The sequence below is a fragment of the Labrus mixtus genome, chromosome 8 (assembly GCF_963584025.1).
Source record: "Labrus mixtus chromosome 8, fLabMix1.1, whole genome shotgun sequence".
Taxonomy (NCBI): domain Eukaryota; kingdom Metazoa; phylum Chordata; class Actinopteri; order Labriformes; family Labridae; genus Labrus; species Labrus mixtus.
Window position 1 is genome coordinate 27,967,141 of NC_083619.1, and position 14,176 is coordinate 27,981,316.

A 14,176-nucleotide genomic window follows, 5' to 3' on the forward strand; every position below is an offset into this window, starting at 1 on the left:
GATGAAACTGTCCGGGTTGGAAAGTTGGATAGAGGGAGATTCAGGAAGAAGGAGAGAGACAAACAGAGCAACAACAACAATGAATAAAATAGATTTAAAGCTACAGTGTCAGTAATAATGGTAAAAGTATGTGAAGTATTAGCAGTAACAGCTCAGTGTGATAATAGACTCAGTCAAATATCAACAACTGTAATGATGATGAAACAAGGAGGAGTGATGTTCATTATAGGGCGCAACAACCAAGCTGCAGCTTCCCTTCAGCATTGTGGTAGAGGAGTTCAAGGTCACATTAGGCAGAGAAGTCCTTCTCTTCCGAGATTCTGCTGATTCAAAGGTCTCCTCAGCAGGTATTGAGGTCAGGACAGGGAGGAAGTGGCACGCTCTGGTCGGGCTGGCCTCGGAAGATGTTCAACTCATAACCATGGACACCAACAGTAGACTAGAATGTTTGGGTTGCTTGGCAACAGCCTAGTTTCAGTTTAAGAGTGGAACTAGTTTGTTGATAGACAAAAGTAATTTTGACACCTGATTTAAACGTGTTAGGTGTGTGAAACTGAATTTTAGCCAAACCAGGATTTTTTTTATTTTTTTTTATTTTTTTAAATTGGACCACAGCACACGACTGAGCAAATACTGCCACCTGCTGGTCTGCTAAAGGAACACATCAGACCTCAGGTGACGTCTAGTTTGAGATCCATTTGAGTTTTGACAAGCAACACAACAAAGCAGGTACAATCATGTTTTTATAAAATCAGAAATACTTCTGTTGTAACATTTAAAGACAGAACTTATTTTCTCCTACCCCACAGCAGATGTTACAGGCAGAGGCGCTGCATGTCAACAGGCAAAGCAGGAAGCTGCTTGGGCCCCCTTGGGCTGACAAACTTTGAACCAAAGCAGTGGCCCAAATGCGCAAATTTTGCAATGACAGGACTTGACAGGGCCCCCCATCTGACAGCACTCACTCTCCTTGCCCTGCTAAACGTTTCATGCATGCTGTGAAAACCAAAGTTTGTCAATGAAAGTCACCAAATACAAAAAAATAGGAATGATCCGTCGAGACACTGGTGGTGATGAACGCTGGTTGGAGGGCCCAAAGAGACTCTAGAGTCGCCCCTAGTTACAGGTATTATAATCATAAAGAGGCTCCAGTATTGATTTAATGACCAGATGAAAACGTCCACACAGGATCAGCTCAGAGTGAGTTCAAAAAGACAGACACACGGGCCGCAGCTTCTCAACAGTGCCTAAATCTTTATTTTTCAGTAAGCTACATTTTTTTCTCCAAATTAGACAGTTTTACATCATGACACAGAGTAACTTAAATTATCTATAGCTGACATGTACGCTTGATTCCAGTCTCGATGGAAGAATAGACCAAAAAAATAAAATAAAGAAAAACAACAGAAAGATGAAAAACAAAAGAAGAAGCCCTCTTGGAACACAACCTCCTTCCACGTGTTAAAGGTGTCGTTAGGCAAAGTCATCTGTCCCAACCCCAACACGACGGGGTCATCGATTGTCCACAGCTGTTAGCGTAGCACGGTACGAGTGTTAATGAGTTAAACCACAGTGAGTTGAAGAAGACGTCGAGTCTTGTTCCAGTCAGTTCGGTGTGCATTCGTTAATTTTTAAATCAAGAAAAACAAACAACCAACAAGAGCGTCCATTTTTAAACAAGATGCAACCCTTGAGGGGAAAAAAGAAATAAAAAATGGCACTGTCAAAACGGGCGAACAGGAGGGAGGAGACGAAGAGCTGAGGCGACCGACAGGCTGATATGAGGCTCCGTGTGGAAGTCCATGAGAAGAAGAAGAAAAAAAAAAGGAGCTCCTCAAAACGCTAACCTAAAGAAGCGTTTAATGATACAGGAGAGGCGTGCAGAACTCGCGGCCGCCAACGTGACAGATCCCCTCCACCAGCGGTACCATGCAGTCTGAGGTACTGGCCTTCAGTGGAGAGTCACCTTTGCGTCGGTCGGGATTTTTTCTGGGTGGTACATTTTTAATTATTCCACACATGCACACATTCACAGTTCAGGGATGCCCAGTCTGAATGTTCAGAGGTCGAATACATGCCGCGACCTCGGCAGGGATCGACCGCAAAGTTACGACGCACAAAAACAAAAAACTGCTCCTACAGTCAGTGGTGTCACATTGTAGATTTCTCCTGATGCGAGAAGCCTTTGATGGACTTTTGAAAACAAGAAAATCACATCTTAAAAAAAGACAAAACTAAAAGCCGAGATGGCAAGCGCTCAGCTATGTACAGGTTGAACCGCCCAGTAAAGACAAAAAGAACAGCTGAATAATGGCACAGGTATTGGTTTTCTTTGCCACATCAAAATGCAGTCCACATGTGATCAAATGGTTTTTAACAGATATCTCCATCGGCGCGCGTTCCTCCACTCAATGAGTGCAGGAAAGACGCGCTCTGAAAACACATGAAACAAGGTCCAGTAAAGCCTCTGCTTCTGTTCCCAACTCCCCAAAAAACAACAAAAAATAAAAATAACTCTTACATGTATTTTTCTCAGGAGGGGGAGTGATGAAAGCGGATGAAACATTAACAAAAACAAAAACCCTTGAATGATCAGAGGACGACGTTACAACACACAGATCTGCATCGACACTCTGGTGGGGAAGTTTCAAGCCCAGCCTTCTGCAGCGACAACAACCCAAAACATTTGCCTCCCCCTCGAAAAAGTTACTCAAGAAACGTTGCCAAAATTTACAATCAAGCGGGCCCTTAAAATTTGCCGGCCGTGAAACACTCTCCCACTTTTGAGTGTCGGGTGCTGCACAAGCTGAAGATGTGAAAAGCTCTGAAATGTGCTTTATTGTGCGTCAGACTTCAGATCGCCCTGAAGCACAGCGAGTCTTAAGACAGGAGACAAAACCGGGACGTGTCCATCAGGCATCCGTCTTTTTAGCTGGCTTTTAAGATAATAATATAGAAAGCTGAAGTTTGATTACTTCCCGTGTCCAGATTTTGTTTCTTTCACATCGGCCTGAAAACTAAAACTAAGTTGTTAATTTTCTGTCCACATTCAAGCAAACCCCTAAAATAAAAGCCTCAACCAAATCTGCTTCATCCCTACCATTGAATTAATGTGAATACTACATTTCCCATAAGTCAGAGCGATTCATACACGATTTAAGAGCAGATGGACGCAAGTGACGAGAAGAGCAGGGGAGAGCTTTTCATTATTCACCAAATCTGAAGGAATCACAAATTTTAGGGACAATTTCTGGTCTGATTTGTGAACATTAAGAATATCATTTTGAACTAAATTCTGCCAATTTTATATTTGATTCAAGCAAAGATCTTGTACGTCTAGTTTAAAGGAAAAATAAACGTCAAGAACGAGTAGGTACGTGTGCAGAAAATCAGACATTTAATGAGTAGTCTGAAGAGTTAGCTAGTTGATGCTACATGTGGGAGTTGTATCCTTAGAAATATTTAATCGTTGGTAAATAAAACTATTCAACATTCACTGAATAAGCAGCTGACTCTCCCTTAAAGTGTTTACTTGAGAAAAATGTCACTTTTACGTGCATGTTCAGCACAGAGTCAAGAGTTCAGGAAGTGGTTAGCCTTACTTAGCGTTAAACTGGACGTAAAGGGAAACCGCTAGAGTAGCCTGGCTCGATTAAAAGATTCAAAATGAGCCAATCAGCGCCTCCAGAGATCACAGACTGAAAGGAAACGTGTTTGATTAACATTGGAACAAACACAAAAAGTAAAAAAAGCATCAACACCACATTTTTCTAATTCGACAGCAACAAGCTAGCTCTGCTAAGCTAGGCTAAAAACATCCGGACTCCAGCTCTACTAACCGATGACAGATATTTATCTTTTCATTTCATCCCCCTGCCCCCACCACAAATAATCATAAACTATCTCCTTAGATGATTACCCTCGACTTTGACAACAAAATGGTATAATTAAAAACTCCATTGTTGAATATGGACAGAAAATCACAAGTAAGGTTTCAGAGTTTTAACGAAGATGATGACAGAAACATCGGGCTTTTAAAAATGAGGCAGAACTTCAGCTTTCTATCGTCTTTATATCATCGAACATGAGATATTGTTGAGTCATGCTGTCCATGTTTCATGGACACGAGGAAGTTTAATACATAGTCTCAACCTCGTATGTATAAACGTGTCAAAATAAAGCCCGGCCGATTAATCGCATAGCCGATAATATCGGCCGATATTAGCATAGTGACTATCGTTATCGGCTAATTTTATCCCAGATATGCGCCGATATTAATAGATTTATTCAGCAGTCAAATAGCATTTAATGAGTATCGTTGGACAGTTGTCTTTCACCAGCAGAGGGCGCTATATGGATTACAATGGATTTCCAATCGAGTGACCATCTTGTCTTCGTTAAATATCTTTTCCACAAGTGTTACAAGTGTAACTGCATTTGAGGGATCAACAAAATAAACGTGTATAAATATTCATCTGTACAGATGGAACATAGATCTAAGAAAGATATCGGCCGATATCTTTTTCAACATCGGTATCGGCCCCAAAAAACGTAACATCGGTCGGGACCTACGCGGTGTATTTATTTTTTACAGTTAGTGTTTTCGTCTAGTGGTGCGATTTCCTGGAATTACAACAAGTCTACTCTCTCTTTGAATGTGTTTTTTTTTTTTTTTAAATCATTTAATTTATTCAATATTATAACAGCAGTATTTTAAAATGGCTGACTTTGCACGTGTGTGTGTGTGTGTGTGTGTGTGTGTGTGTGTGTGTGTGTGTGTGTGTGTGTGTGTGTGTGTGTGTGTGTGTGTGTGTGTGTGTGTGTGTGTGCTTCTGTTGCTAGGTGACCGTTATAAATCGACATGTAGTGTTTTTTCCCCCTCCTCACCCGAAGAGTAAACGAGAGAAGCCAGAGCTGAAAAGAGGACGCTGGTGGACACGCAGCTTTGTAATGAAGAGGCTCGTCAGTACCACAGGCTCTTTTTTCCAATTAGTGCACAGTGAGGGGGGGGGGGGGGGGGCTAAGGTCGCAACCTGTACACCCAGGCGCACGCGACCACACAGGTAAATGGAATGAAAGACCACAAAACAATAACAAGTACAATCAGACGACCTGCGCGCCCCCGCAAAGAGGAGCAGAATTCACCCAAACGAAAAGTTAAAAAAAAAAAAAAAAAGTTAAACGAAAATATGTCCGAAGAAGCACAACATTTACTTTTTTTTTTTTTTTTAAATCCTACATCCAGCTCGACAGCGACATTAATAATTCAACAAGATCAATATATTTTTAATAATCATTTTAAGGTACCTCTTATATTTTTCTGAATATTTACAACTGTACAAGCAAAGCACACACTTCAAAGTGCACAGATTTAATACAGTATCGACTAGTTTTGCATTTACAAGGTTTTAGAATCCCCGCCCGCCACCCGCCACCCCGCCCGCCTTCCCCCCAAAAAAAACACACAACCTGAAACTATTCAACAAGAAACAAAAAAAGGAACAATCAAAATGATTCTTCTTCGTACGTTTTACAAAAACAGGGAAGAGAAAGAAAAAGCTGCTTCTCTCTCTCTCTCTCTCCGTCAGTCAGACTCGGGGCGTCCCGGTACGACTCAACATCTCCCGCACGTCGCTCCTCTTTTAACATTTTGGGGATTTTTTGTTGTTGTTGAAAAGAAATAAACTCTATGCTCGTCTTGTATAAAAGTTAAGGCAAAGTCATTTTTCAAGTTTAAATAAAATTCAAGTTTCTCAAACACTGGATGGAATTGTTTCTTTACATTTTGCGTGAGCGCGGCGGCGCCGTAGAGGTGCGACGCCGCGTCTTTATTCTCTCCCAAAGAAAAACGAAAAACTTAAAGATGTAATCCAATGGAATAAACAGCATCGCTTCATAAATAACAGTGGATATGGTGCGCTTTTTTTAACTTTTTTTTTTTTTTTTTGCTTGCATTTCCACCAATGAGAAAAAAAAAAAGCACAACAAAAATAATCGACCCATCCAAGTGCACGTCTGTCCTTCAAAATAAAACAAAATATATATATGTATATCATTTTAAGCAAACTCAAGATTTAGCTTCCAAAATCAAAAGCAGCTCGGAGCAGGAGTACAGGCCTGTGACTGAAGCGTTCCCTTCTCCACGCCGCCTCTCTCTCAGTGGGATTACCCAGAATGCTTGTGGTTGCAGGAAGACTTTGGCGAGACATGCAAGGTCCCACGTCGTGTAGGTTTCTATTGTGTGTATATATATTGTACAGTGGGGTTGTGTTTTTTTTTTTTATCTTTATGGATGTTTTGCATCTGAGGTGAAAACTGTGGAAGATTAACTCGAGCACACAGACGATGCACGGGGAAGGAGAACGTCAACTTTTATCTCTCCGTCGTTCAGAGTCATCGGGGAAACTCTTCGGTTATTTTTGCCTCTTCACCAGATTATTTGTTTAAAAAAACAAAATCAAAGACTTGGGTTTGGTTATCTGTCAAAGTGGCTGCTACAGTAGACAGACGTCCCGTCCAAATCTTAGATTGAACATTTCCTCCTCGCATCTGAATTCTTTCTACTTCACTCAAAGAATCCGACCAATCACGCAGCTCGGAGACAAACCGCTGCCGTGCCAAATGCTGCTGCGGTAAGTCTCCTAAAGCCAGAGATTGTGCGGCTGCGGGTACGGCGTCTCCGTCCGGTCGACTAAAAGGCGAGTAAAGGATGTGAGAAGGTTTTGTTTTTAGTCCTTCCACTCTGTGCTTTTAATTCACCGTCCCATGAACGTGTGAGTGCAGCAGGAAGAAGACTTTGTGTGTGTGTGCTTCGAGCAATCTTTATGCTTTTTTATTCATTTATTTTAATCTCTGGACAAATGAAAGTGTGCAAACCAGAAGAAACCAAGACGGGGAGCATGTGGTCAGAAAAGAAACAACCCTTTCTGTTGAAGACTCGGCACCAAAGAAAAGAAGCAGCTGAACGTCTTCACCGCGAGGAAAAAGGTTTCACACGACCGCTCTGCTCTCTCTCTCTCTCTCTGCCTTGTGACGCTTAGCCCAACGAGATGTGCAACTAAAATCTCTTCCACACTCAAACTACATTCCCCAAAAACAATCCACTCATCATCTACCTCCTTCGCTTTAACTTCAGTACAAAATATTCTCGATTCTCGACCTTCTCACTTTCCACACTCTAAACAATCCTCGTTGATACAGAACCAAGAAGGCCCACATCCCAAAACCACAGCACGCCGCCTCCCGTCAGCGATAAAGCAACGATTATTCAACCAGCCCTGAAAATAGTGCAACGCACCCGTCTCTCCCGCCGCGGTGTGTTCAACGGGCAACGACACAAGCAGAAGGCGTGAGCGACCACGTCGACAGAGATGCTGATGCACTTTTTTTTTCTCTTGGGTTCATTTTCAATAAAGAAAACAGAGCGATTTTCTTCTCTTGCATCTCCGAGATCAATTCCCTTTTTTTTTTTTTTTTTTTTTTTTTAAATGAGACGCTTCATTTAGGATCGTCTGAAAACATTTAACCGCTCCCGAGTCGGAGAAAACGCCAACAGTGCAACTTAAACACGTTTCCCTGCGAGCAGTTTGAGATGAGCTGTAGTCGACGTCGAGGCACCACACCCAGAACGGAGAACGAGAAATGCACCACCGCCTACAAGGTTTGAACGAGAAGCATCCCGCCGCCGCCTCTTCTTACCAAAACGCGGCTCTAAACTCATCGCGGTCATTGACAGAAAACATATTTTTGCCTCCGCAGATCTTCAGCTGCGTCGTCCTCTCCGCTCACAGAGAAACACAGACGTGGGTTAACCTCTGATCTACTGTTAACGTCTTCCTTTCTCTTAACAGCTCGCCCGTGTTTCCTCCCCTAAAACCGTCGTTTCATGGTCACCGCTGGATTCTAAACGAGTCCGCCCCACGTCGCCCTTTGACAGTATGTGCCAGCTGAAGCTTTTCAGTCCACAGTTTAGTTTGTTTATAAACAGAAACGAGAAGAGAGCACTCTGCCTCCCACGCCTCTTGAAATGTCTTCACACACGGCGAGCGACTGGAGAAACGAGAACTCTCTTAAAAGGGCCGACTCGGGGTATTTTTAAATCCAGGCTCCTATATTTCACACATTATGACGCTCGCTCTCACAACTGAGGCTTCCATTGTCCCTTTAAGCGTCTGACTCAGAGACCGTTTTAAAAGATGGAAGAACTCCCAAAAAGTGACGGCAGAACATTATTGGAGCTCCCCCTACTGGCTGGCTTCAGTACACATCATAAGCTCCGCCTCCTCCATGTAAACAGATGGGACATCAAATCAAAACACACATCAAATAAAATGTTTTTCTGTCACCATGGTCAGTTTTTAAGCTGATTCCATGTGTTTATTTTTCAGAGAAGTTTTTGAGATTTGAATTTGTTATATGATGCTTTGAAAACAAGGTTTAACGCCATGATCGGCGACTATGGTTGCTGCGGTGTAATAAAGTGTGCATCATTAGAACAGAGGATGAAAGGCGAGGAAACACAACGAACGCCAACACAAGAGTCAGTGAACGTTACATAACTGTGAAAATCTGCTTCAAAGCCACACGCCGACTTGAGCTTTGGCTTCACTTTAACACAACAGGAGGCGGTGACACGTCGTCCACTTTTATAGACGTTCGATGGCGGGATGACATCACAGGGATGTGGCGTCTTACTCGTCAACAGAAAGGTCTAATTATTTTTTCTGTGTTGTCAGACACTTAAAGAAAAACAATCTGAAGCCGTCGGTGTTTCGGCGGACGTTCAGATCAACAAATTAACCTCCAAAGACGACACCGCAGCTGTTAGAGACGCCGCAGCGATTTGAAAACGTTTACTGACCATCACTCCTTCAGACCGCTAAATATCTAGAGACAGAGCCCGGGGGTTAAAAACAACCACAACTCCTCTTAAACTCTCTTCTAACGGTCCGACACAAAGCAAAGTTTTGGTTGCACTCCTCCACACGGGCTCCCGTCAAGACGCTGCAAAAAGCATCGATCTCCCAATGAGCCGTCAGACGCGGGCTGCGCTCTACGGCTAGCAGGTTAGCAGTGTTAGCGACAACGGAAAAAAAACAGCAGATGAATAAGTTGATTCTTTAAAAGTAGAAAAATGATCAGAGACAGAAAACACAGCGATGATTACCAGCCGAAAACAAAAACAGAGAAGCTAAGAAACTAAAAAAAGAAACAGAAAAAAAGCCTCGAGAAGTAAAAGAAACAAACACAGTAAAATCACTTTGAGATGATGTAAACTAGATGATCCGAGTCTTACTGTAATGAGATTTAGCTATGAGATCTTGCATATGGATGAAAAATGTATTTAAAAACACGTCATGGCGTTCAGTTAAGCAACATTAATCTGCAGAACACCGCCACTTTAAACGCAAAACAAACGCCTCACTATGAGCGCCAACAAAGGTGGAGTCTGTTGTGCCCGCTCCTTCCTGTCATCCACCCGGGAGGCGGGGCTCCAAACAATGCCCCGCTGCTGCTGCTGCGCCCGCACACACACACACACACACACACACACACTCGACTAATTTAATCCCACAAGGCCATTTGGACAGAATGAATAAATTTCAGTGTTGTCTGTGCCAACTTACGGGCTGACACAGCTACGTAATGCAAAAAAAAAAAAAAAAAAAGAGAAAAAGAAATAAAACAGAAAATAAAAAAAAGCAAATAAATAGAATAAAAGAATGAAACGGTGCTCTACATGCACAGTAAAGTGCTTTTTGTCTGCAAGCCCTGATCCAGAGAAGAAGGCGTCCTCACTGCTCGCTTGTGACTGCTGATTCTGGGATAGAAGTATCGAGTAGCCCTGACTTATATTTCCTTTTTTTCTCTCTTTTTTTTGAACGCATCTGCGCAGCGTGGTTACAGGAAGGAAGAGGGGTCGCATTACTGCGGAGATTTGGGCGGGGTGTGGTGGGGATCTTTGTTTGGGGTTTTCCCTGGGTGTGGGGGCGGCGAGGCCCACCGCCCGGCCGGCCTCCGGGCCTCTCTCGGGGGTCTGCCCGGGGTGGTGGTGGTGGTGGCGGCCGCTGCCGAGCCGGCTTTGGAGGAAGTGTGGTAAGTCTCTCTGGCCTTTGCGTCTCCTGCGGGGGCAGAGGCGTCGGGGCACTTCCGCTCCTCGCCCGCAGGGGCGGAGCTCGCTGGCTTGGCTTCCTTGGGGTTGGCTGGCTGCTGTGATGTCGAGGCGTCCTTCGACCGCTGGCAGATCTCAGCGTAGGAGGGCTTCCTCAGCTCCTGGACAACACAACATCAGTTAAAAATGTACTCTTTAAAGAGAAACGATCAGAGAGAACGCAGCAGTAACCGTTAATTAAAGGGCGAGCAGCTTAGTTATCTGGAACAATAAAAAGTCTCATGATGTAAACCCAATGACCGTACATCACGACACCTGCTCAGAGCTCTTCAACTCGCCTCCACATATTTCCTCCTTCAGCTGCGAATGCAAACGTATTAAAACATAGCGGAGAATACCACGTCAGTCAAAGATGTGAAGCTGTGTTTTGTTTTGTAGTTCTCAGGTGTGTTAGGTAGTGAAGAAGTGTGTTATATTTCATGTAATAGGTGAAGACTTTTACTTTTATGAAGTGCTGGTTTTTCTGTTTTATGTTGGCCTTTGAGCGCCCTGCAGTCTTTTCTTCTCTTTGAAGAAATTTTGTTTTTGTTGGTAACTTTTACATGATTGGTTTGATTGATTGCCATGTGGTGGACTCTGAAGCTTCAGTGTTTATCCAGCTCTGCATGGGTCTGTAAACCTTTCTGTGTTCTAACCTCTCTCCATTTTTCAAAAGCATCTCCAATATTGATCCTAGTTTGAGCACGTTTCTGCTCGTGGAGCTTATTAGAAACATGCAGAGGCTTTTTAGGTCGGGTACAATCACTTCTATCTGAACCACTTCTCCTGCCCGCTTCCATCACTGCAACACCTGTTGACCTGATAACTGCTCTCATATCTGGCAAACCGAGGGGCGTCCAAAACGGCCGTGTTGGGGGGGGTCGCCTTAAAAGCGCCTACCTTCTCTGGTCCAAACAAATCCAGAGCATTCAGGAGCAGAATCTAAAGTTAGAAGGAGGACATACTGACTGCTGCATTGTTGTCAGAGAAGCCAGCACTTCAACATGTTTCCTTAATGTCTGATCATATAGTAAGTTCACTTTATCATTTCCTTCAGTAGATATCTCACTGATTGGACCTCCATAGATCCCAGGATCTGTTTTGAGAAATCGATGAACAAAGGCAAGATCTCCTACCTTCACCCGAGAGAGGGGACCTGTTTACAGGACCGAGGAGAGGCGGGGGACTAAAGGAGGGAAAAAAAAGAATACTGACTGTAGCAGCGCCGTTGACTTGCACCGATTTGCTCGCGGTGGACAGCGTGCCTGGAACTCGCTCCACGGATAACGGCGCCTCCTTCGGCTTCGGCTTCGTCTCCGTCGCCTTCACCTCCCTGAAACACGAGATCAACAGGAGTGTATTAAATAACTGAAGAATCATGGAGTAAAGGTGATTCATCTCAAGAGTCAGCGATGTCAGTGTTATTCTTACGCCGCTGGCAGGGAGGGAGCGGGACTGTGTGGCGGGCCGCTGGAGGACGCGGTCACTGTCGGGGTTGAGGCCGCGGCCGAGGCTGAGGCTGGGGTGGAGGCTGGCGGTGAGGGTTGGAAGCTTGTGGGCATCGGGGAGGTGGAGGACCGGAGCGGCTCCTTGGGGCCCGCTGGGGAGAGAGCTGCCCCGGTGCTGGAATCGGCGCTCACATTCTGAAATAAAAACATGCAAACAGGAAGTGAGTTAGCTCAATACTTTGCTGCATCCATTTTTTTTTTTTTTTTTAAGAGTAAGTCTAATCAGTCGATTCTCAACCTGAAGGTCAAAGGTTAAATCCCCAGCTCTTGTGTGAATGTGTAGGTCTGACCTGCGCTGGTTTCAGTTCTTACCCGTTCCTTGACCGTTCCGACCACGACGCTGCTCGCCAGCCGGTTGTCGAACACGTCATCCGTCTTGAGGTGCCCGGCGGCTCCGGGCAGCGGCGGGAAGCTGGAGAGGCCCAGCTCAAAGCTCGGGGACGGGGGTTTGGGAGGAGGCGGCGGCGACTGAGGCGTCGCTCTCTACATGACGGTGACAGACGGACAGAGGTTAATTCAATCCCACTTCATCGATGTCTTTTTGTAATGAGCCTCTCCATGAGTATTATAAAACAGAATCAACAGTTTGAAATCAGACGACATGAGAGCGAGGCAGAGTACTTACTGTAAACTTTTCGTCCCTCTTTTTCCTAGAAGCAGAAACATTTTTCCTTTAAGAAAGAGAACACTTCAATTTACAAACATACAGTTTTTTCTAAAGCAATGACTTCACCGTGCACAAACAGATTTCAGAGAGTTCCCCCGATGTTCCTCTTTTGTTTCCCAATCAAACGCAAACATCTTCTGTTCATGTCTTTTTTTTTTTATTAAATAATTAAGTTGTTTAAAATGTGAAACATGAAGAATTTTTTTAAACTAAAACATCCAAATGAAATTACTTTTTGTTTTTGTTGTGTACTTCCACCACCTCAAATATTTCCAGCAGTTATCAAAGCCAGAGAAATCTGTCATTTTATAGTTGCAACATACATGTTTACAGTCGCCATGGCAACACCAAATATAATGTCAGAGACCGCTGCATAAGAGCATCAGCGACAAAATCCGCCTGATTCTATTGTTTTCTATTGGAGTGTCCTAACTGGCCGCGAGCGACCCCGCGCAACGAAGCCATGACAAGACTTGTTCACAGTTGCCATGGAAACGCCAGATGTTAGGACAAGCTCTTATGCAGCAGCCTCTGATATTAAGAGCAAGCGACGTGAGCGAGCATCAGCGTCAAAATCCCCCCCCCCAAAAAAATTGTGAGTGTCCTAACTGCCTGCGAGCGACCCCGCGCAACGACGCCATGACAACAATACTATATGTTCACAGTCGCCATGGAAACACCGGATGTTACGTCAGAGACCGCTGCATAACATTCTGTCCTAACAGAACGCGACGTGAACGAGTGTAAGCGACAACATCCGCCTGATTCTAGTGTTTTCTATCGGAGTGTCCAAACTGCCCGTGAACGACGCAGCTTGGCGTTTTCACCCCAACGCCTCGTTTCTATTTTCCTCTCTGTCGCTCGCATAGACGGATGAAGAATGAGGAATGAGGGGGCTCCTGCTCACATCTGGTACGGGACGCGTAGAGACCCAGATGTTGCTCTTACAATTTAAAGTTTGGCACCTACTTGGTTAAAAATAGCTTTTATCATTACTTCATTTAAAGTCTTAAAACATCTTTTTCCTACATTTCCAAACGTGCATGACGGCTTTATAAAACCAAATTCAGAATCTGTTCTCCGTACCTTCCTCGCCCGATACCCAGGGAATAGTCTGTGGTGGTGGGCTCGGTCACTCGCCCCGTGCCCACGGTGTCCCTGCGCGGGAAGGCTGCGGTGGAGGGTAACCTGGTTCTCGGCTGGCTGGTGGGGAGTCGCATCGGCGGACTGCTCCGGACACCGTTGAGCCTCTCGCTGGGGAAGCTGGGAAAGAGTCCCGGGTTGTCCAGGAGCCCGGTGCTGCGGTCGGCTGTCGGGACCGTCGGCCTCAGGTGAGGTTTACTGTGAGTCCTGCAGGAAACAGGAAGCAGGTCAGACCACCGATGTGAGACGCATGAAGATGAACATTTTAATACTCACATTCTGTGCTACATGTCACATCCAAAAATCCAAACTTAAGACTGATAAAAACTTAAGAAGCAACTTTTTACATTTGAGTGATTTGAGTACAAACAATCATTTCATCTAAACCTCCAAATGTTTGCATCTATTTTCTGCATTTTATTTCCCTTCCCAGTAGTTTTCTTTGAGTAAAGTCAAAGACACTTTAAATACCTATTTTGTCATCTAAAAAGCGCTCCGCCTCCGACATATTGTTGAGACCAAAATACCAGAATAACATGCTGAGACATGCACCGTGCTGACTAGGCCTGGTTAAAAAAATCGATTCATTAAAGCATTGCAATTATTATTTCCCCAATCCAATATCGATTCAGGGAAATCCAGAGATCGATTTTTTCTCTCTCATTGTAATGACACCTCTCTCCACTAGGGGGCACTGTGGGTACTGTG

The 14,176-nt window shown here is 44.3% G+C and overlaps 1 protein-coding gene across 4 annotated transcripts in view; it reads right to left on the reverse strand.

The window, feature by feature from the left end:
• Positions 1 to 1,234: 1,234 nt before the first annotated feature.
• Positions 1,235 to 14,176, reverse strand: part of larp4b (La ribonucleoprotein 4B) — a 45,636-nt gene continuing 32,694 nt past the window's right edge. For 2 of the 4 annotated variants that reach the window (XM_061043539.1, XM_061043538.1), the window contains exons 12-17: positions 13,412 to 13,675; positions 12,284 to 12,308; positions 11,971 to 12,141; positions 11,582 to 11,793; positions 11,366 to 11,483; positions 1,235 to 10,272 (exon numbers count right to left, since the gene is read on the reverse strand). In XM_061043539.1, coding sequence (XP_060899522.1) covers positions 9,925 to 10,272; positions 11,366 to 11,483; positions 11,582 to 11,793; positions 11,971 to 12,141; positions 12,284 to 12,308; positions 13,412 to 13,675 — 1,138 coding nt within the window. In that variant the 3' untranslated portion in view covers positions 1,235 to 9,924. Of the gene's footprint in view, positions 10,273 to 11,365; positions 11,484 to 11,581; positions 11,794 to 11,970; positions 12,142 to 12,283; positions 12,330 to 13,411; positions 13,676 to 14,176 lie in introns of all 4 variants that reach the window. The other 2 variants (XM_061043537.1, XM_061043536.1) reach the window with 1 other exon arrangement.